At 47.4% G+C, this 23,137-nt stretch overlaps 1 protein-coding gene across 2 annotated transcripts in view; it reads left to right on the top strand.

Moving 5' to 3' along the window:
* LOC146005899 (histamine H2 receptor-like) overlaps positions 1-23,137 on the top strand; it is a 112,893-nt gene that overhangs the window by 17,363 nt on the left and 72,393 nt on the right. For both annotated transcript variants that reach the window (XM_083145274.1, XM_083145281.1), the window contains exon 2: positions 10,599-10,886. In XM_083145274.1, the coding sequence (XP_083001400.1) occupies positions 10,599-10,886 (288 nt within the window). The remainder of the gene's footprint in view (positions 1-10,598; positions 10,887-23,137) is intronic.

The raw sequence follows: 23,137 nt of genomic DNA, 5'->3' as shown, positions 1-23,137 counted from the left end.
CAAAAGACCTAGAGCCTGATTCAGATTTGTACGCAATGCCGATGTTCACACAGGGGACCAGTGGCGGGCAGCTTCCGACAGAAGAGCACAAGATGAGCACATGCCCTGTTCCATCAGAGCCCTATGCTGCCTGGCTTCTGCGCCAGCCGACAGAATAGAATAGAATAGAATCTTTATTTATCATAAAATGTCCACATACAATGAACATTAAACGAAAATAAATTGTAAACAGTACAAATACAGAAACGTTAAAAAAGAGGTACACTTGACTACATGATTGTGCATAGATCATGAATAACCCTAAGCATTTAAAATAGGCCTTGACAAAGATCCCGCTGTGGATTGAAACGCGTTGGCCAGGTGAACGTGGTCACTTTTTCTACCTTCCAACCAACCCCCAGAACGGAGCCGCAAAAAACGGAGCCGCAGAACGGAGCCGGCATTTCTCATTACTATCACAAAGACTTTCCTCCAGCCTAGAAGCCGGGACCACGGCTACGGGAATCGGCAGGGAGTCCTACGGTACAATTACAGCTTCAGTAACCAGCTACAGAAGCGGCAGGTGTTTTAAAAAATCCACCCTTCATATCCTGGACTGTAAGCGCTGGGATGGACTGAGCCCACCACTTTCATCGGACCCCCCTGTGAGTGAATCAATTTTTTATTCACATTTTTTCTATTTTTTCGGTACTCTTTACTTAGTTGGGCGCCCGTCGCGGGCATCGCGGGTACATTTATGTCTGGCCGCGACGCGACCGACGCGATGCCCGCGATTTCCCATTGAAACCCATGTTAAACATGGAAATCGTGTCGGTCGCGTCGCGGCCGGCCATAAATGTACCCGCGATGCCCGCGACGCGATGCTCCCGATTTGCCATAGGAATCAATGTTAAAAGGCCCGATGGACACGATTTTACTGTTAAATGCCTCAATGGACCCAATTTGGTCATAGGAATCAATGTTAAATGGGCCACAGAGCCCAAATAAGCACAATTAACCCTTAAATGTCCCCCCAAATTTTTAACGCCACCCCACGATCCACGCCAACCCGAAGCGTGGCGAGCGCAGCGAGCCCGCGAGGGGCGGCGGTACGCGTCCTCCGACCTTTTCATGCCCTACTATCCACTAGGGCGTGGAGTGAGAATAGAATAGCGTGGCGAGCGCAGCGAGCCACCGAGCCCGAAGCGTGGCGAGCGCAGCGAGCCCCGCGAGGGGACGCGGATACCTTCACAGTTATACGCGTCCCCTCGCGGGCTTCACAGGTGTCCGTGGCGACGCGGACACCTGTGAAGCCCGCGAGGGGACGCGTCTACCTGTGAAGGTATCCGCGTCCCCTCGCGGGGCTCGCTGCGCTCGCCACGCTTCGGGCTCGGTGGCTCGCTGCGCTCGCCACACTATTCTATTCTCACTCCACGCCCTAGTGGATAGTAGGGCATGAAAAGGTCGGAGGACGCGTACCGCCGCCCCTCGCGGGCTCGCTGCGCTCGCCACGCTTCGGGTTGGCGTGGATCGTGGGGTGGCGTTAAAAATTGGGGGGGACATTTAAGGGTTAATTGTGCCTATTTGGGCTCTGTGGCCCATTTAACATTGATTCCTATGGCCAAATCGGGTCCATTGAGGCATTTAACAGTAAAATCGCGGTCAATCAGCCTTTTTAACATTGTTCCCTATGGGAAAATCGCGGTCATCGCGGTCATCGCGGGCATCGCGGGCATCCCGATTTACCCGCGATGACCGCGATTTTTACCCCCGACGACCGCGATTTCAATCGCTGGCGCCCATCTAGGTAAAGAGTACCATTTTTTCAATTTGTTTACACTTTCTTTCTGCTTAGTATTTTAAAAATATTTTTTATGCAATTCAGAAATAAATTTTTTAAATGATTACATTGGGACCTTTATACATCTGACCATAAGCGCCTGTGCTAAAATTTCTCCAACCCCCCCCTTCTCAACCCCAATCGTTTGACCTGCAGTTGACACTACCCTCTGTAAAGACTTACGGTCAGCTGCCGAACAGGGACCAAACCATGCCACAGCACCGTAGGTGAGGACACTCTCAATCACACATGAGTAAAAGCTCACCAAAGTTCTCTCACTCATGCCGGCCAAGCGCAGTTTCCTAAGAAAAAACATACGCTGATGGGCCTTTTTGACGGTAATATTGATATGAGTGCTCCATGAAAGGTCTTTAGATATATTTACACCCCAAAATTTAAAAGTATCAACAGTCTCCACCTGTTGACCATTTAAAACCAGTGGGCAATATGTAGTCTTGTGTGATTTCCTGAAATCCACGATCATTTCTTTTGTCTTGCTCACGTTCAGGATCAAACAATTCTCACTGCTCCATGACTCCAATTTGGACACAGAAGGCAGGCGGCATAGGGCTCTGATGGAACAGGGCATGTGCTCATCTTGTGCTCTTCCGTCGGAGCTGCCCGCCACCTGTCCCCTGCACCTCCCCGCAGCACCCCCGCAATCCCACTAGCTGCCCCCACTCCCTGCCCATCTCCCTGAAGCGGAGACGGGCAGGGAAGCCACCTTGCTTACTGGGATGCACAAGCGTGTGAGACGCTCGCACGTCCCCGTCACATGGAGCTCCAGTCCGCCAGCCTGCGCCAGCTCAGGACATCTGGCGATCCTGCTGACAGGTGCTCCATATTAATATTGTGCTATGGATTTCTTCAGAAGGGCCCCAAACTGAAATGTTATCTGGGGCCTCATGTGGTCTAAATCCGCCTCTGCCTCCATTATTTTAAGAAGCGAGGAGCCCTTGGATCACCAAAGTTTGCCTGCTCTAGGTAATAACTATCGGAATATGTGTTCAGTAGCCTCAGATATGGCTGGTGTCCTGGCGTATATATACAATAAGCAGAATCCCATAAGCTGTGCCTATGGAAAGCATCCAGTGGTTTGTGTGTTTATTTTGACAAAGGAAACACTTTAAGAAAACAGCAGGTTATAATGTGGTTTAGTGTGAGATGTTTCCATCAGGGAACTGATATAAAGGCTGCTTGCAGGTCACCATCAATATCTCACCCAGGATTCCCATTTCCTTTCACATAGAGAAGAAGAAAGCCAGAGGAGCTAATGATGCTCTCCGACACCCATTCAGGTCCAGAAATAGGCACCGTGCAAGAACTTGTGGCCTCAATGATCTCGCCTCCGGATGTTGCCGGTAAAGTAGTGTATGGACATATGCAGAGCTAAAACAAAACATTGGTTCAGTCATTTATGAATACAGGGGAATTTGAATGTGCCAAACAAAACGAGACAAGTGCTGATTACTGCTCTATTATATCTCAGTTGCTATGGAATCCATTCAGAATATACAAACCTTTACCTTTTCCATCAGTATTTCCGGATAGTTTGGTTATTTTATTTAACATACGAATGTTAGAAACAAATTCAGACACTATTTGCAGTGATAACAAAGAATCATAGTTGCCTACCATCCTGCAACTTGCAGGAGGCTCCCATTTCAGTCATAAATCATCTGCTACCCTGCATTGTAATTCTAAGATCCAGGAGTCTTCTGATTCTGCCATGGATGTCACTAAAGAGTTTCTTTATAAGGACAGTGATTTGTTGGGTACTTATGTATTATCTGGGCGCCCGATTTTTTGATTGTATGCCTTAACTAAAGGCATACAATCAGATGTGATGGACCCGATTTTTTCGGAAAAATCGGGTCGGTTGCATCGCATGCAACCAAATCGCATGCGACGCGGTGCGATGCGATCGACCCGATTTTTACATTGGATCCAATGTTAAATGGTCCCTGAGACCCCATTTTACATTGGGTCCAATGTTAAATGCCCCCCAGACCCCATTTTTTATTGTATACCCACCCTGTTCATACCCTAACTATCCAAGTGGGCATGGAGTTGATTTTATATAGTGTGGCGAGCGCAGTGAGCCACCGAGCCCGAAGCGTGGCGAGCGAACGCGGATTACTTAACATGTATTCCGCGTCCCCTCACCACGCTTCGGGCTCGGTGGCTCGTTGCGCTCGCCACACTATATAAAATCAACTCCATGCCCACTTGGATAGTGGGGGTATGAACAGGGTGGGTATACAATAAAAAATGGGGTCTGGGGGGCATTTAACATTGGACCCAATGTAAAATCGGGTCTCAGGGACCATTTAACATTGGATCCAATGTAAAAGTCGGGTCCATCGCATCGCATCGCATGTGATTTGGTTGCATGCGATGCGATCGACCCGATTTTTCTGACCCGATAAAAAAATCGGGCGCCCAGATAATACATAAGTACCATTTGTTGTAATAACTGTGATTTGCTGTAGCTGCTCAGGAATCCCTGTTGTCAACTCTCATAGCCCCCCCCCCCCCTTGTGGGATTCCCTAATAGGATGGAGACAGAAGCACATGATCACACAGGGTTTCCTTATCTGTGCTGGTGTGCACGCATCCATAGCATACTGCTGCATCCCCCCTTGTGGGAACCCCTAATAGGATGGAGACAGAAGCACATGATCACACAGGGTCTTCTTATCTGTGCTGGTGTTCAATCATCCATAGCATGCTGCTGCAGCTAGTGAGTGACTCAGGGAACAAATGTTTGCTACGGTAGTAATATTTCTTTAGTTAAACACATATGTTTAATTAGAGTATAGGGTGTGATTCGCAGGTCTGTGTGAAGGGGGTGGGGCTAAAATATGACCAATTCCAATAATCAACACTCATCCTTCATACAGTGCTGTGATTTCATTGATTATCTCCAGCTCCTGCTAAAATAGGAAGTGAATGGGATATGGGAGATGCCACCTCTCGTTCGGTGGGTACGGGGGAATACTTGTAAAATCAGTTTCTCCTGGAACTTCTGGCAGAGTAGGCAGATATTATTATTATTAATGTTTATTCATATGGTGCCACAAGGGTCCCGCAGCGCCTCACAATACAAAGATGAGTGGAAAAACAAGAAAATAGCGAAATACAGTACAATGTAATTTTGGACAAGTACATGGTAAATAAGAATAGTTGCATCAGGGGACAGGACACTGACGCGATTATCAGGGTGCACATGAGATTATCAGAAAAGCACATGGGAGAGATGGCCCTGCTCGTGAGAGCTTACATCCTAAAGGATCTTTCCGGAATACAGGAGAAGATAGTTATGTTAATTCAATAGTAATTTTTCCAAAGGCTAATAAATTCACAAATGCGATGTCAGATGTTAACGTGGTTGCCAATCCTCACCTACATCCATCCAAACAGTTACAAACTTGGAATAAGAATCACCCCAGCATTCCATGTCTCAGCATGCCGGCTGCATAGAGTTCCGAGACGCGGAAGACGATTGGGAAGTCAGAGTGGTCCATCAAGCTATTGGACAATCTGACATGTGTACTGATGTTAATAGACAAACTGCTGATCACTGTGGCTCGTTTCTGATTGGGAATAGGAGCGACACATAAAAAAATCATCCTTTAGGTCAGACCAACCTCTGTGACAAAAATGAAAAGAAGCAGATGGCATTCAGAAAAGACCTCACAACATTACAATAATCTCAGAAAAATGACACGTAGCCAGGTCAATTCTCATTATTCCTCTATGAAAGGAGAAACGTCTCTGTTAGGGCATCTTGGTTCCTGTATAGTTTGGTGAGAAAAGAGTTTCAATTGTAAACTCAGGTTCGTTATTTTCTACTCTCGATAGGAGCAAATGAAGATAAAAAAGTTGCATATATGCACCCAGAAATGATAGATTACATTGTAAGAAAAAGAGGAGCATCTAGCATCCAGTCTGGGGGACACTGGAATATAGGATATAGTATAGAGCAGAGATGGGGAACCTTTGGCCCTCCTGCTGTTGTAGAACTACACATCCCAGCATGCCCTGCAACAGTTTTAGCATGGCCAAATTGCAAACCTGTACCAGGGCATACTGGGATGTGTAGTTCAGCAACAGCTGGAGGGCCAAAGGTTCCTCATCTGTGGTATAGACTATAGAGGGTACTGTTCCACGGGGATACGGTCGGTTGGTCGACCTAAAGATGGTTGACAGTCATTAGGTCGACACTGTTAGGTGGACATACTGCAAAATGGACAGCGGTCTAGTTCAGTGGTTCCCAACCCTGGTCCTCAAGTACCCCCACCTGTGGAACTTTTAAAATGTGCCTGAATAATGAGTGCACCTGCCGGGTGACCTGGAAAACGTGCACTGTTGGGGGTACTTGAGGACCAGGGTTGGGAACCACTGGTCTAGTTCAACATGGGACAAGGTCGACCGGTCGCTAGTTCGACACAAGTATTTCACTGTTTTTTGAGCCAACATGTGCAGACAGGCGGTATTTTATGCCCTACCATTCTCTAGGGCAGGCATGTCCAAACTGTGGTCCTACAGCTATTATAAAATTCCACATCCCAGCATGCTTTGCCATAGTTTTGGCATTCCCTAAAAGCAAAGCTTTGGCAAGGCATGATGGGATTTGTAGTTTCACAACAGCGGGAGGGCCACAGTTTGGACATGCCTGCTCTAGGGCCTTGATGGCTAACCTTGACACTCCAGCTGTTGTTAAACTACACATCCCAGCATGCTCTGCTTCAATTTTGCTATTTGCCCATGCTAAATCTGATGCAGAGCATGCTGGGATGTGTAGTACAACAACAGCTGGAGTGTCAAGGTTAGCCATCAAGGCACTAGGGCGTGGTGGGAGAATAAATTACTGTGCACTTAAAACTGTGAAAAACCCCATGTCAACCTTTTAGACTGTCAACCAGTCCTGGACCATGTCGACCTAATGCTTGTGTCGACCTAATGATCTGTCGACCTTGTCCCATGTCGACTTAGAACCAGTGGTCGAAGTGGAAATTTTGAAGTGGGGATATGGAAAGACAGAAATGTTCCCCTGCACGCGCCGTAGTCGCGCGCGCTCCAGGAAAGGGGGCGTGGCCACATTAAAAGGGGGCGTGTCCATTACACATAAGTGGTGAGCACAAGAGGTGGGAACCAGAGAGGAAAAAATAAGATACATGGAGCAGAGAGATAGATAAAGTGGTGAGAGAGGGTTGAGAAAAAAAGGGTCCAGGGAGAGAGGCAGAGGAGAGAAGGTGAGAGCGGGATTACGGTAGGTGGGGAAGCACAGGATGAAGAAAAAAAGAGGAGAGAGAGACTGGGGTGAGGAGAGAAATAAAGAGGCAGGGGGAGAGAGAAATAGAGGAGAGGGGGTATGTAGGGGAAAGGTGGGGTGGGGGAAACAAAGAGGAGGGGAAGAGCCGATTTAACCCCATCCACACCCCCCCCCCACCTACCCCACACCTAATTTCCTTCCCTGAAACACAGAAACCTATTCAGCCAAAGCCTATAATACTGATGAATCCAAGCCCCCTGGACCAAGGGTACACACTATGCAGTTTTATTGATCATTTATCGTTACGAATATTGTTGTAACAATAAATTGTTCCGATTGCTTAGTGTGTATGCACTAGGTGTGCTCGTGCGCAGGTCGGAGAGGACATCCTATCTACTCTAGAAATGCAGTTCAATTTGAAGAAATAATCTATGACAGTCCACTCCTGGATGAGGCCATGGATGAAATCTTTTGCATGATTGTACAGTGTGGGCCTGATTCAGACCTGAGTTCAGAAAATGAACATGATTTTGTCACTGTTTGGCCTTGCGCATGCGTGTTATGAACTGTACACATGTGTAGTTGTTTGATAATTGGTCTCCATGCAAATTTGCACAGCAGCATTGACGGCATTGTATAGCAACTTCCCCAATGATCTTTGCCCACTTTCTCCAATAAACAGACACCCCCCCACTTCACTCAAATACTCTCTTTACTCACTTCTCCCAAAACAGTGTCATCTTTTCACTCACACTCCTCGAAACATAGCTCACCCTTTGCAATTAGAAGTCTTTGACCTTTCCCAGTACCCACAGCAACTCCTGCCAGGTTTCCTTCTCCTCTTCATAATAAGACCCCCCCCCCCCCCCCCAATCATTCACTCCCCCCGGCCAGTACACATACACAGACCCCTTCTCTTATTACTGTCTGAACGCCTGAAAACTTGCCTTATAGATGCCTCAAACGCTCCTTACCACAGACTTGTTGCTCACACTTGCTCTGTCAGTCCTGGGACAGGTCTCGGAGCTCAGCATGTATCCCGCCCAGTGGCCGCTGGTAGAGATGGGCAAAACGGGTCACTAGCGAGAGCTGGGATCCGGCAGATCAGCCAGTGAAAAGATCCGTATCTTTTTGGCGACTCGACGGTTCACTTTGAAAGAAGGGGTAATTTGTTAATAACGAAGCATACTTTGTCTTACAATCATTTAATCTCATTATTTTTTACTTTTTGAAGAAAAAAAAACTTTGAGCTGAACAAATAAGAACATACATGACCGAGTAAAACACTGATCGATGGCTGGGTGCAGAATCGCCATCGATGGGGTCTGCACCGATGGCCATCCCTAGCAGCAGCAGCTTTGTTATTCTTTCTTTTACTTGCAGTAGCAGCACTGAACTCAGTCTCCAGAGTCAGTACATCTCAGCTGCCACAGGTGGCAGTGCTGAGATCAGACATGCATTGTAATGAAAAACGAAACTGAAAGTAAAAGAATGATCACCTTTTTGGGATCGGCGGCTCACTCGTTCTTTCATGGGATCCGTTCAAAAGATTTGCTTTGTTCGCGAATGACCCATCTCTAGCCGCTAGGTTGCCACGCAGCCTGACAGTCATGGGAGAGGTCATGGAGCTCAGCATGTCTCTCGCCCGGTGGCCGCTGGATTGCTGCACAGCCTGTCTGTCACCCTCTGGGACAGGTAACGAAGCACAGCATATCTCCCGCCCGTTGGCCACTGCTGAACCAGAGCTCTATCCCTTTCCTGGAGTTCTGCCCACTCTTGTTTAATGTGAAGCAAAGTGTCTGCTCCTCACTGCTGCATGCAGAGCTGCCCGTTCGGAGCTTAGCTCTGATCAAGGCAGCCAGCGCCTCCCACCATCCAGGTGCCGCCGGCTCTGACTAGCAGGAAGGACAAGGGACGGGGGACAATGGTGCAGATGCACCCTGCAGGGCAGGAAAACCCGGCGGCGTTACTTCCGCCCCTGATCGCACAATCACTGCTGGCTGTGCTCTGTAGCAGCATGGTTGGGGACCCCTGCAGGAGAAATGCTGTCCAAAAAAATAGTGCTCGAAGTGAAGTGCCGGTATGTCAAACCGTTGTATACCACCTCACTTTGAGCACTGCCTAGAACCCTGTCGACCTTACAGTATGCCGACCCAATGATCCATAACCGTTCCAGGAGCAGACACAAGGCAGACTAAGCTTGTTTGTGGACTGCCTCCTCAGTTTCTATTAAAGGAGTGAGAACCATCAGTTTGGTTGGAGGGTGCTGTAGATTACTTTATCTTTTATGTTCTTTTCCATTTCTGTATTTCTTTAACTACTAATTTAGCGCAGCTGCGGAGGTCTGGGGAGCGTGTCTATGCTCTGTGCCTATAGGGCTCCCTATGTTATTGGGCTTGTGGGGGGAGGTGTTCCTTTTATGAATGTGTAGGTGACCAGGGACCTGAGAGTAGCTCATAGAGGTCGTGGGTGTTACGTTCTTATTGTTCACTCTATAGTTATTATGTCCCCTGCTGGGCTTAATAAAGAAACTGTCAAAGCCAGGATCATAAGACACCGGTGGATGATTCACTCGGATGGGAATTCGCATTCTTTGCGAGTCAACCAAATTCCGCCTTGCGAATGGTGGTACACCGGCCCCCCATTCGCAAGGACGATGCGCCCGCAGGGTCTGCGAATGGATGTTTGGGGGAAGTGATCCGGTGATGTCAGCTGCCCACACCCGTGTCATGGACCCATAAGCATGAGAATGCCCAGTGCCCATAAAACGCTGGACATTCTCATATGCTAATGGTCCACCCCGCCGCCCTCCACCCGTAAGCATCTGCACATGCACAGAAATTACCCTTCACACAGATGCAAATCATCAGACCCCCTGCGAATAAAGGGGTCCGAACGAACATAACAGAATAAGGTCCTCAGTACCGTGGTTCATGAGACACAGTTGGCCCAGTGGTTAAAGTATTTGGCCCACAAAAACATTTAGTTAGTACTGTGCCTGATTCTATAACACCACCTTCTATACCCCATGGTACAGTATTCCAGTGTCCCCCAGATACATTAGGAGAGATATAAGAGTGAGCACTTTTTGGGGGTATGGGTCATAGTGTTGACAGTATGAAGGTTGACATACATTAAGTTGACCACTGATGGTCGACAGGGCTCAGGTTGACACATGAAATAGGTCGAAGGGCCTAAGGTCGACACAAGCATTAAGTTAACAATGGGAAGGATGACAGTCAGAAGGTCGTCATTTTTTTCACATTTCTGTCGACGCAAGTCAACATGGACAACGTATCAATGTACCACATCCCCTCACATGGCCCGCCATGCTTCGGGCTCACTATTCTATTCTCCCTCAATGCCCAAGTTGATGGTAGGGTATGAAATACCACCTGTTTTTGAAAAAAAAAATTTTTTTAACTCATGTTGACCCTCAGATGCTATGAGACAGCGTCGCCTTCTGTGAGATAACGTCTTCCTTTGTGTTGTGAATTACAGGTCACAGGAACCAAAAATGCTGACGGACAAAAACGTGTCTGTGCTCTACAACTGCTCGTATGCGTCATCGCTGACGAGAAGAGATGGGAATAAGACGGCAGAGATGGCTCCTCAGCAGGTGGTGGTCGGGATGCTGTTGACCGTTATCGATCTGGTCACCTTCTTGGGAAATACAGTGGTCTTCATCTGCCCCGTGGTGGAAAAGAGACTGAGGACTGTAACGTACATGTTTATCATGTCCCTGGCTATGGCGGATCTCCTGGTGGCTTGCCTGGTTATGCCTTTTAGGTAAGAATATCTTCCCTTTATTTATAATTTAATATGTACTGGTATGTTCATCTCGTTCTAACTTTATTTACTGTTCGCAAATCTGTTGCGTAAAGGACTTTTGTAATTGAATAAGGTTGGAGGCAAGGTGATATACTTCTATAAGTAGTTGCAGCTCTGTGGGCCCAGGACTGCAGTCCTCGCAGTCCCTCCCTGATGGTAGCCCTGTGCGCCAGTACCCACACCAGCCAGATACATTGCACAGGTCCCTCAATACTGCTACTCAGGGCTGCCGAGAGGGGGGTACTAATTACCTTAGCCCGGGCTTGCTGGAGGGGCCCGGCGGGGGCCCTGGTCTAACCCCCTCCCCCTATATTCCTCCCGGGCAGCAGCAGCACACATGAGTGTCTCACTGACAGCATGAGAGCTCATGCTGAGCCTGCTGTCAGCACAGCACATGCTGTAGGTGTGTGCTGCTGCTGAATGGGGGCAATAACAGACCCTCCCTCTCGACTTTAGAGTGTTTTTTCACCCCCTCTAAACATTTTGGGGGCATGGCCTAATTGCGGGAGGTGGCCATGCCTGCTGCGATTAGGCCACGCCCCAAACATTTTACCGGGGCCCGGCATACCTCTCGGCTGACCTGCTCCTACTGCAGGCAGCATGGGTAACAGCACACGACATCTGCCAAAGAGGTAGCAGTCACTGCAGGATGTAACACAAAAAGCTAATGAGCCTGTATTACTCATTAGTGTAAATAAACATTTGCAAAGATCACAGGCTTCTTATATAAATCCGGCCATTTTCTTGCTATTATTTTTTGACAGAATACATTTATTTTCCGTTACCAGAGGTCAGGGAACTGGTGACGGGTCGAAGAATTTAATTAACTTGCATTCTTCCATGTAACCCTTTAAATATAATTACACCCATGTCAGTATTACTCAGAATGTGCAGGTCATTGTGGGAAATGGCCAGGTCTTCAACATGAAATGGAATGTCCTGGCTCCTCATACTAGATGGTATCCGGACTATTGTTAGACAGCACTTACATAGACAGCCATTACATCGACACCATTAGTTCGACAGCTCAATAGGTCGACATGCTTTTAGGTCGACATACCATTAGGTCGACATGTCATTAGGTCGACAGCTCATTAGGTCGACAGCTCATTAGGCCGACAGCTCATTAGGTCGACATGTTTTTAGGTCGACACTGCCATTAGGTCGACAGTGTCTATGTCGACAGTCAAAAGGTCGACATTGTTTTTTTCACTGTTTTTTGAGCCGACATGTGCCGACAGGCGGTATTTCATGCCCTACTATACACTAGGACGTGGAGGGAGAATAAAATAGTGTGCCGAGCGCACCGTGCCCGAAGCATTGCGAGCGAAGCGAGCGATGCGAGGGGCTACGGTTCACTTCAAACTGTGTCCATGTCGACTGTGTCGACATTTCGGCCAAAAAACAGTGGAAAAACCATGTCGACCTTTTGACTGTCGACATAGACACTGTCGACCTAATGGCAGTGTCGACCTAAAAACATGTCAACCTAATGAGCTGTCGACCTAATGAGCTGTCGACCTAATGACATGTCGACCTAATGGTATGTCGACCTAAAAGCATGTTGACCTATTGAGCTATCGAACTTATGGTGTCGATGTAATGGCTGTCTATGTAAGTGCTGTCTAACATTGGTCCTACATCCACGGAGACCGCAGGAGAGAGATTGTACATAACAGCTTTTGTCAGTGTGAAATCAGAGATTTACAGTATATTGCAGGAGCGGCTTGTTCTTCCTGCTGGCATGGGGTGTGATCCGAAGCCCTTCTCTTTATTGAGACTTTCTAGACTGAAGTCATGAGATCACAGTAAGGATATATAGCTAGCACATTGCATGCTGAATAAATAAGTCATAGATACATATCAGGGAACAACATCCACAGCAGGTTCCTGCCAATACAAGTAGCTGCATTACATGCTATGTGGCATTTGTAGGCAGCGATGGCTGATGAGTCCACCGCCTCAACTGTGGCCACAAATTACTAAGCGCTACAGTGGATTATGTGTTTTGAAGAGGAACGGCGAGAGCTTGGGTGGTAAAGAAAAGAAAGGATATGATGTTAGCAGGTGGCAAGATCTGTGAGGTTGGGTGAAAGATTAAAGAGTAATTCGGATGGTAGAGATGGGCCATTTTTATTTACACTGAATGCCCCATCTGGCATCTCAGAAACTAAAGGCCCATACACACTGGGCGACTTTGAGCTGAAAGCTGGCCAAAACAGCAAGTTTGAGCGGCTTTCAGCTCAAAGCCGCCCAGTGTATATGGCCCGGCAATGAGTGGTGAGCGCTGCTGCGCGCTCTCGCATCATCACCAGTGGTATTACCAGCAGATGAGCGGGTTTAAGGATGGCTTTTCATAGTGCTGTTGTTAAGATCCGCCTCCAGTGTAACTCCAGTGTAACTCTGCAGTTAATATGTTCTGTGTTGGTTTTGTATATGTTCACTATATCAGTGCTCCCAGTTTTGCTGATCCACCTTGCCTGGTGTTCGTGCATACCCTGGTCGTTGGGTGTGGCTGCATACTATGTTATTTAGCTATGCTTCCAGCATGCAGACCCATACTGGTTATAGTTCTTAGTGAAGTTCTGTTTGTCTGGGTTCCAGCTCCAGAGTGTTCCCGGTCCCAGCACCTTGTATTTAGCATCCTGTGTGCCAGCTTTGTTTGTGCCTCGGTCAGCATTTTCCTGGTCTCAGCCACTGCTTTCCAGCCTGCCTGTCAGTTTGTGGTGCTCCCTCCTGAACTGGTCTGATTTATTCCATCTCCTAGATAAGTCAGGAACTGTTAGCTTTGGTTTACTTTTCTGGTGTCTTCTTCTTGCATTGTTGCATTTAGTATTGTCTGATTATATAGGTAGCATCTTATTGCAGTGTTGCATTCATTATCTTTTTGCACTATTAAACCATGTATCCACCTTGTGTATTGTTACATCCAGTATTTATATTTACCGGTATCATATTCCTGCATTGTTGCATTTATTTCTGGGTATTAAAGGTGCGTGTACTTCAGCCAGTTACTCTTGCGGTACTTTGCCTTTTGTAGCAGCCTTGTCATCCGTAAGACCAGGCGGCACGGGGTTGGGGTGGAATTAATCTGCCCCATTGAGCGTGGCTGTTATTGGTGAAGCCTTAGTTCACAGGAGGCAAACAGGACAGCTAGGGGTCCGCAACAGAGGGCTTGTACATGCTCTTCCTGACAGCTGTGCCATGCCTGCCTGCTTAAAAAGAATGCCCCTGGCAGCGGCATGGCAGCTGCATGGCACTGTGTCCCGATCACTGTAGATAGCAGTGATCGGGCAGCTGCAGCACACTTTCTCTGTGTACTCACTGTATAAAGGCTGCTCAGGCAGTGTACAGTGTGTGCAGCCTTCACCGTCCTGTCAGCACGATTCAGTATGGGATCAGAACGCTGCTGGAGGACCGTGCTGCTGCTGGCTCCACATTAATTACCCTCTTCTGCGATGGAAAAGGCAGCTGAGTGAGAAACACTTGTGGGTGGGGGGTCACAACTTAAATAAATGTATATTATAGGGTAGGGGTACACGTTATATAGTGAGAGCAGGGGCAGAGCTAAATATAGAAATTAAGGGGGGTCAGGTAGCACAACTGAAAAATGCAAGGGGGCATGTAGCATAGCTTCAGTTACCTGCTGCCTGCCTCTTGAACAACCAGTGGAGTTGGCAAGCCCCCAAAGGACACAGAAAGCCCCCATGTACCGCACAATGTGACATAATGACGTAGCCAGGCCATTGAGTTGACCACAGAGAAGTGGCCATCCAAGGGGGGGGGGGCATTATTATAAGTGAAGTGCGAGCTGCCCTTTTAACCCTTGGATCGGCAAGGACATCTGTCAAAAGAGGGGGTGAAAATTGCCAAGCAAACCTTTTTATTAACCCTTATTGCCAATATTGCTGTGAGAGAGCCTCAAAATATCTGTTAAAAATGCCAGCGCCGCTCACAGTGATTGTTCTCTTTTTTTTTTGGGGGGGGGGGTGAAATAGGTACCTAAACTTCAATCATTTGACTTGGCTATAGTTGTTTTTATTAATGGTAAAAGAAAAGTCACCATGAGCAATGAGGGCATTTTAGCGGGTATTTTAACGTTGCTCACAGCAACGTTGGCACTCAAATGGTTGAGAGACAGATAGAGAAATGGGTACTTGTGAGTTATCCGGGCTCCCGATTTTTTGATTGTATGCCTTAAGTTAAGGCATACAATCAGATGCGATGCGATGCGATATCGCATCGCATCGCATCGCATCGCATCGCATGCAACCATCGGATGCGATGACCCGATTTTTCCATAGGAATCAATGTTAAAATGATTCCTATGGAAAAAGGGGTCCTTTTCATACCCCTACTATCCAAGTGGGCATGGAGTTGGATATAAACCTGTGGCGAGCGTAGCGAGCGAAGCGAGCCCCGCGAGGGGACGGTATTCCGTGTCCCCTCGCGGGGCTCGCTACGCTCGCCACGCTTCGGGCTCGGTGGCTCGCTACGCTCGCCACAGGTTTATATCCAACTCCATGCCCACTTGGATAGTAGGGGTATGAAAAGGACCCCTTTTTCCATAGGAATCATTTTAACATTGATTCCTATGGAAAAATCGGGTCATCGCATCGCATCGCATCGCATCGCATCCGATGGTCGCATGCGATGCGATGCGATGTGCCCGATCCGACCCGATTTAGAAATCGGGCGTCCGGATAACTCACAAGTACCGAGAAATGTATTAAGATCTAATGGGTAAGAAGGCACTCATTCATACCCATTCGATCCTATTCGCACATCGGTGACTTCAAAAACAGGCAAATTCATCCGAGTTGCCTTTTATTTTCAAATGGCAAGCTCTGCCGAATTCACCATAACAAATGGATAGACCATTGATAGAACTCAGAGTTTTATCAGATTGGCAAATTTACGACCATTTGTCTGTGCGAATTTGGCAGCAAATTTAGCTAAAAATATAAAAGGGAAAGACAGAACATTTTCCATTTGTATTTGTAGAAGTGTGCATGGAGCAGTGAGATCCATGCAATGTTTCTCTGTGTAAAAAGTAAGAAATAATTCAAAAGAAAAAAAATGGTGCGCGGTTCCCTCCATGAGCATAACCAGCCCAGAGCTCTTTGAGCCGGTCATGGGCCCTTATTCTAGTTCAGTCGTTCTGACAAAATCCTTCTTAGATGGACAAAACCATGTGCACTGCAGGGGGGCAAATGTAAAATGTGCAGAGATAATTAGATTTGGGTGAGTTATTTTGTTTCTGTGCAGGGTAAATATTGACTGCTTTATTTTTACACTGCAAAATAGATCTCACTTTGAAGTAAAACCCCACCTAAATCTAATTATATCTGCACAAGTTACATCTGCCCCCCTGCAGTTCACATGGTTTTGTCCATCTAAGAAGGAATTTGTCAGAAAGAGTGAACTAGAATAACCCCCATGGTTTCCGAAATACAGGAAAAATTGACTTGGGTCCCCCTGTATATCAAAAACCAGCAGCGGGCTTTTGGAATTTAACTGGTTAAAAAAATATGGGGGACAAAAGAAGTAAACCAGTCAGGGGACACTTTTTTTGTAAGGTCCCCTGGCTGTGACTGGTCAGCTCTGGACTGGCCGAATAAGGCCCCCCCACCCCCAGGCCAGCGAAGACCAGGGCTGAAGCCCAAGGGCTATCCCCGGTGGGTGCCGGGTTGATATTTCGTTAAGTGTAAAAAAAAAATAAAAAAAATAATAATAATATTGGGTTCTGCTGTAGAACAAGAAGACCCAGCAAACCTCCCTTGCATGCAGGTACGTGGAGAACCACAAGTATCTACATGTGGGGCACTAAAGGGCCTGCTGGGACTTGTAGTTCCACAGTAGAATTAATACTACAATAAAAACACAAACACATTTCCGTATGTAACGGAACAAAACTCTCAATAAAAATTGATATTGGACAAAAAAAAACACAAACACACACCCGTGAAAATAAAAGTTTAATAACATAATGCACTCACACACACACACATACATACAAACATACTCACCTATGTTCCCCCATAGATCTGTCCTCTTGTCCGGTAGAATTCACTAGCAACCTGTGGGAAAAAATTCCAATACTCACTTAGTTTCAGTGCAGCTCAAGTCCTCTTCAGTCCATGTAGGCATGCCAGCGGACTGAGGAGCAGCATGCTTCTCCTCCGTGTAAATGAAGGGGAATCCCACTGATGTCAGTCAATGGGACTCCCCTTAGCCAATCAGGTGTGCGCTTCCGTGGAGCTCTGCACCTGATTAGCTGTTCGCATCCCATAAAAGCCTATATTATGAAAATAACACGGGCTCCTATGGTGGTTCCCAGCATAGGAGTCAATGTTATTAAAAATATGAAAACTGGTATATCAGCCTGATTGCACAGCTAATTCCTGTGATTACACTGAATCTACTTAGTAAATTCCCCACCACATCATTTTTCTTGGGGGCTTAGTACCTCCGCTTACCAGAAAATAATATTTTTTTGAGGACTATTATATATTATATCTACAGCTACATTATTATGATTATTAGAAAGCACTTAAAAAAAAAAAGATTAAATAAGACTCTTTTATGTGATAGTAAACACCTGTGTATGACCAGTTATGCAGATTAGAAGCCTCCAGTACTGTTATCACTCTTACAGGTGACGGTCTTTTTATTTTTTTCCAATGGGATAAGCGTCAGTAAAACATGGCTCTTAACTGTAAAACTGTAATTTGAAAACAGGCTTCTTCATCAGTGGTTCCTAACCTGGTATTATTATTATTGTTTATTTATATGGTGCCACAAGGGTTACACAGCGTCTGTACCTGGGGGTACACTGCAGACCAGTTGGGTACTTCACAATAATATTGGTAGTGGCGGAAGTAGTTTCCCTACAGCGGAAGTAGTCTCCCACTGCTGGAGATGAACCATGCCATGCCACTCCCAGTTATGTCTGCAACATCAACAGTGTCCCCTCATGCTCTTGCCTGACAGATTCACTGGGGGAAGGGGGCTATGTGCACTGCCCTCAGACATCTGTGTTTATCTGCTTCGCAATGACACAGGTGGAGGAAGCAGCAGCATTAATCCTACAGGATCCCTGGAGGCATTACACAGCCAGCAGCCAGACACAGAGAAACCCGACTCCTGACCGCACCTGCATGGTACTCCTCCCCTACCAGAGGCAGTACACAGCCAGCAGCCAGACACAGAGAAACCCAACTCCTGACCGCACGCTACTCCTCCCCTACCGGAGACAGTACACAGCCAGCAGCCAGACACCAAGGAACCCGACTCTTGACCACATACTCCTCCCCTCCCAGAGACAGCACACAGCCAGCAGCCAGACACAGAGGAACCCGACTTCTGACCGCAAGCCACTCCTCTCCTCCTGGAGACAGCACACAGCCAGCAGCCAGACATAGAGGAACCCGACTCCTGACCGCACGCTACTCCTCCCCTACCGGAGACTGCACACAGCCAGCAGCCAGACGCAGAGAAACCCGACTCCTGACCGCACGCTACTCCTCCCCTACCGGAGACAGTACACAGCCAGCAGCCAGACACCAAGGAACCCGACTCCTGACCACATATTTCTCCCCTCCCGGAGACAGCCCACAGCCAGCAGCCAGACACAGAGGAACCCGACTCCTGACCGCAGGCTACTCCTCCCCTACCGGAGACAGTACACAGCCAGCAGCCAGACACAAAGGAACCCGACTCCTGACCACATACTCCTCCCCTCCCGGAGACAGCACACAGCCAGCAGCCAGACATAGAGGAACCCGACTCCTGACCACATACTCCTCCCCTCCCGGAAACAGCACACAGCCAGCAGCCAGACACAGAGGAACCCGACTACTGACCGCACGCAACTCCTCCCCTACCGGAGACAGTACACAGCCAGCAGCCAGACACCAAGGAACCCGACTCCTGACCACATACTCCTCCCCTCCCGGAGACAGCACACAGCCAGCAGCCAGACATAGAGGAACCCGACTCCTGACCACATACTCCTCCCCTCCCGGAAACAGCACACAGCCAGCAGCCAGACACAGAGGAACCCGACTCCTGACCGCAGGCTACTCCTCCCCTACCGGAGACAGTACACAGCCAGCAGCCAGACACAGAGGAACCCGACTCCTGACCGCACGCAACTCCTCCCCTACCGGAGACAGTACACAGCCAGCAGCCAGACACCAAGGAACCCGACTCCTGACCACATACTCCTCCCCTCCCGGAGACAGCACACAGCCAGCAGCCAGACATAGAGGAACCCGACTCCTGACCACATACTCCTCCCCTCCCGGAAACAGCACACAGCCAGCAGCCAGACACAGAGGAACCCGACTCCTGACCGCAGGCTACTCCTCCCCTATCGGAGACAGTACGCAGCCAGCAGCCAGACACAGAGAAATCCAATTCCTGACCGCACACTACTCCTCCGCTACTCCTTAATATAAGGGCATGCATAAAGATATGCATAGCCCTCACTTCCACTCCACTCGTAAGTACTGTGGATATTTCATATTGAGAGGAGGGGCTACTCAAATGAAAAGCCTAATCAGGGGGTACGTTAGAGAAAAAAGGTTGGGAACCGCTGATCTACTGCAACACTAGCATTATACTGTAGGAGGAGGTAATTCCGGGTTGCACTCTCAAGATTTGCTTTTGGCAGACTGCAGCTAAATGCAGTAAAGGGCATTTTCGGGACAAAACAGGTTATACGGAACTACTAGAACTGATAACACACCGTACTTACCGAATCGTAGTTAGCTGATGGTGTAGGCGGCTGTATTCTGACGTATTAGTATTTAGCGGCTGAATATACGGGGGTCGCCAGCCAGCATGGCTCAGTCAGATCTGTGCTGGCTGCAGTGTAAAAAAAAGTAAAAAATAAATACCTACTGTAATTTTTTTTTAAATGGCGTGGGGTCCCCTCTCCCCCACGGCCGTAACCAGCCCCAGGCTCAAATCATGTCAGTTATGGTTTTGAAAAATCAGGGAACAAATTATGTAGGGGTCTTCTAGATTTTTTGAAACCAGCACCAGGCTCAAGGGCCAGTCCTGGCTCCCACAATAGCCAGTTAGATTCCTCTTTCCAGATGTGAGTAAATCCAAACCCGCTCATCCCTAGTCATTACATGACACACCAGCCTCCCAGCTTACATGCAGCACCTGGCTCCCGTCACACTGTAGGGGCCGGCGCTACACACTAATGGGTTCCAATGGTCAGCCCAGCATTTCTAGACCCTCGGCCCAGCAGTTACACCACGCCCAGTATGCCTCTTGCCTACAGTAGCGTCCTCTGCACTATTTGTTGGAGTAACAGAAATAATAGACACGTCTGAGTACTTAAAGATCCCGTCCTTCCAGATAAATAGGTAAAGCTGTCAGTGGGAGGAACAGAGGCAGCCTGACACGTCCTTTGTGTAATGTGTTATTTGGGATTTCAGCAGCAGTAACTTAAATCCATCATGCAATAGTCATTGTGAACTCATTCTGTCAATGCCAACCTGCAATCAGTGCGCTGTGTGCATTTCATATTGCTCCGTCCTGCTCTGATACAATGAGAGTAATGCAGAACACCAGGCCTGGCCGCTGGTGCTATCGGCAATCTCTTTGTATTTTTCTGTGACCTGCTGAGACTTATTCCACTCACACTGAGATCAGGCTTATTACGCTGTGTTACATTATATTATGCGCTGCTTTCCAGGTCTCTTATTTTCAAATTGATGTCTACAGATATGGAATTAGAGTGGTCTATGATTTGCACGCTCAACCAGAACGCAGGGCATGCTAGAACGTAGGGTCTTAAAATTAGGGGTGTGCAAAGGCCACTTTTCATGTTTTGTGTTTCGCGTTTTGGGTCTGGATCTACGGCGTGTTTTGGATCTGGATCTGTTACAAAACACCAGCCTTCCGTGTTTCGTGTTTTGGATCTATATATTTTTTTTGAAAATTGCAGAATTTTTTTTTTGCTCCTACGCTATTATTAACTTCAATAACATTAATTTCCACTAATTTCCAGCCTATTCTGAACACCTCACACCTCTGAATATTGTTTTTAGGCCAAAAGTTTGCACCGAGATAGCTGGATGACTATGCTAAGCGACACAAGCGGGTGGCACAAACACGTGGCCCATATAGGGGTGGCACTGCAGCGGCAGACAGGATGGCAATTTGAAAAACTAGGCCCCAAAGAGCACATAATGCAAATAAAAGAGAAATGTGCAAGATGGATTTGTCCTTGGTCCCTCCCACCTACCCTTATGTTGTATAGTAAACAAACCAATATATTCAGCAACAGGGTCTGCCACACGACTATGGCTGAAATTATTAGTTTGTTTGGGTCCCTACAAAAATAGAAGCAATTCATCTCTCTCTGTACAAACTGCTCTACAGAGGCAAGATTTCATACTCATCCTCCGATAATGGCAGTATCACTGGACTTTAACGGCAGTCCCAATAGACTGGACTTATGCAGCCATATCACTGGACTGGACTTTAACGCAGTACCATTGGACTTTAATGGCAGTTCCACTGGACTGGACGTATGCAGCAGTATCACTGCACTGGAATTATACAGCAGTATCACATGACTGGACTTTAATGGCAGTATCGCTGGACTTTAACGGCAGTACCAATGGACTGAACTTATGCAGCAGTATCACTGGACTGGACTTATACTGCAGTATCACTGGACTTTAATGGCAGTATCACTTAACTTTAACGGCAGTACCAATGGACTGGACTTATGCAGCAGTATCACTGGAATGGGCTTTAATGGCAGTATCACTGGACTTTAACAGCAGTATTACTGGAATTTAATGGCAGTACCACTGGACTTTAGCGGCAGTATCACTAGACTGGACTTATACAGCACTATCATTGGACTGGAACTGCAGCAGTATCACTGGAGCTGCTGCTGGACCCTTCCTCTCCCCTCTCATCTCTATACCAGAAGTGAAGATGGTGCCGGCCTCCCGCACTTTTAAATGGTGTCCAGATCTCGCAAGATCCGACGGTGGGATATTGCAATTTCCTGAGACCTGCGCTCTGAGACTGGGTGGGGAAACCTGAACAGGCTCGGAGAGCGGGTTTGGTTTATGGCTGTTTGGGGGTGTCCGGATTCCTCTAATCCAAACCCGCTCAATTGAGTAAAATTAAAATTGAGAGTAAAATAGCGCTAATCCATTGCAGTTGGAATTACAGAAGAAATGTTAATTATATGTTCAGCCAATGGGTAATGTAGCTGCTGATAAGTAAGTGACCTCACTGGGAAATGGAAAAAGAGAGCACTGATAGAAACGAAAGTGAAATCTTGATAACTCGGTCCCCAAAAAAGTTGTATACTTAACAAAGAATTTGCCCATAGCAACTTATCAGCCTCAGAAGGTGTTTATTGTCGGCATTTCACGGGGGAAAACGGCAAAATTCCAGCTATTCAATGTTTGTAAACAATACGAAAATCAGAAAAGATCTGCAAATCCACGTCTTTTTTCCACGGAAATGGAAAATTTAGCGGAGGTTTCTGCGAAAGCAGATTCGGCTTTTCAAAGTGCCGGATCTGAAGATGCGAATCCCAGCCATTTCCCTGGCAAAAAGAGCCAGAATAAATACTCAAATCCCATTAATTCTGAAAATCTGACATAATGGGAAACATCCAATACCCACCTTAGTAACATTCAGACCTGTTCACAAGACTGCGTATACTCGCTAGTGAACAGGTAAGCACCTACCGCTGCCTCGCCGAATGCTTGCCCCTCTCCCGCCCCCAAAAATGAAGCAGCCAAACTGTTCTTTTTTATCTTTGAACATGACCTTGCCCCTGCTCATAAACGACAGCTGATCATTGGCCCTCAGAACGACGATTCTGATTGGCTGGTAGCAGCTGGGTGGCGGCAGACGAGTGTTCGTTCACCTGGTGGGCAGTGTAAATTACTACCAAAAAGGCGAATTACCCACCAAGATCGTTGCTCAGATCAATAACTTGAAAGGTAAATACAAGAATATGTTTAAAGTGCTGCAGTCTCTGATCTTCTTGCTTGCGACGAGATGCTGGGAAGTTTTATCAGACTGTTTGGCAGTAACAGGTCTGCTTGCACGGACGTTCCCAGCTCTGCAGGGGGCACGCTTCAGATGTGGGAGAGAGCTTTCATCATCTCACTTCATGTTGCTTATATACAGAAATAACACATCGCAATCCT

This window comes from Crinia signifera, chromosome 1, assembly GCF_055691185.1.
Source record: "Crinia signifera chromosome 1, ASM5569118v1, whole genome shotgun sequence".
In the NCBI taxonomy this organism is placed as follows: domain Eukaryota; kingdom Metazoa; phylum Chordata; class Amphibia; order Anura; family Myobatrachidae; genus Crinia; species Crinia signifera.
This window is presented reverse-complemented; position numbering and strand designations above follow the sequence as displayed.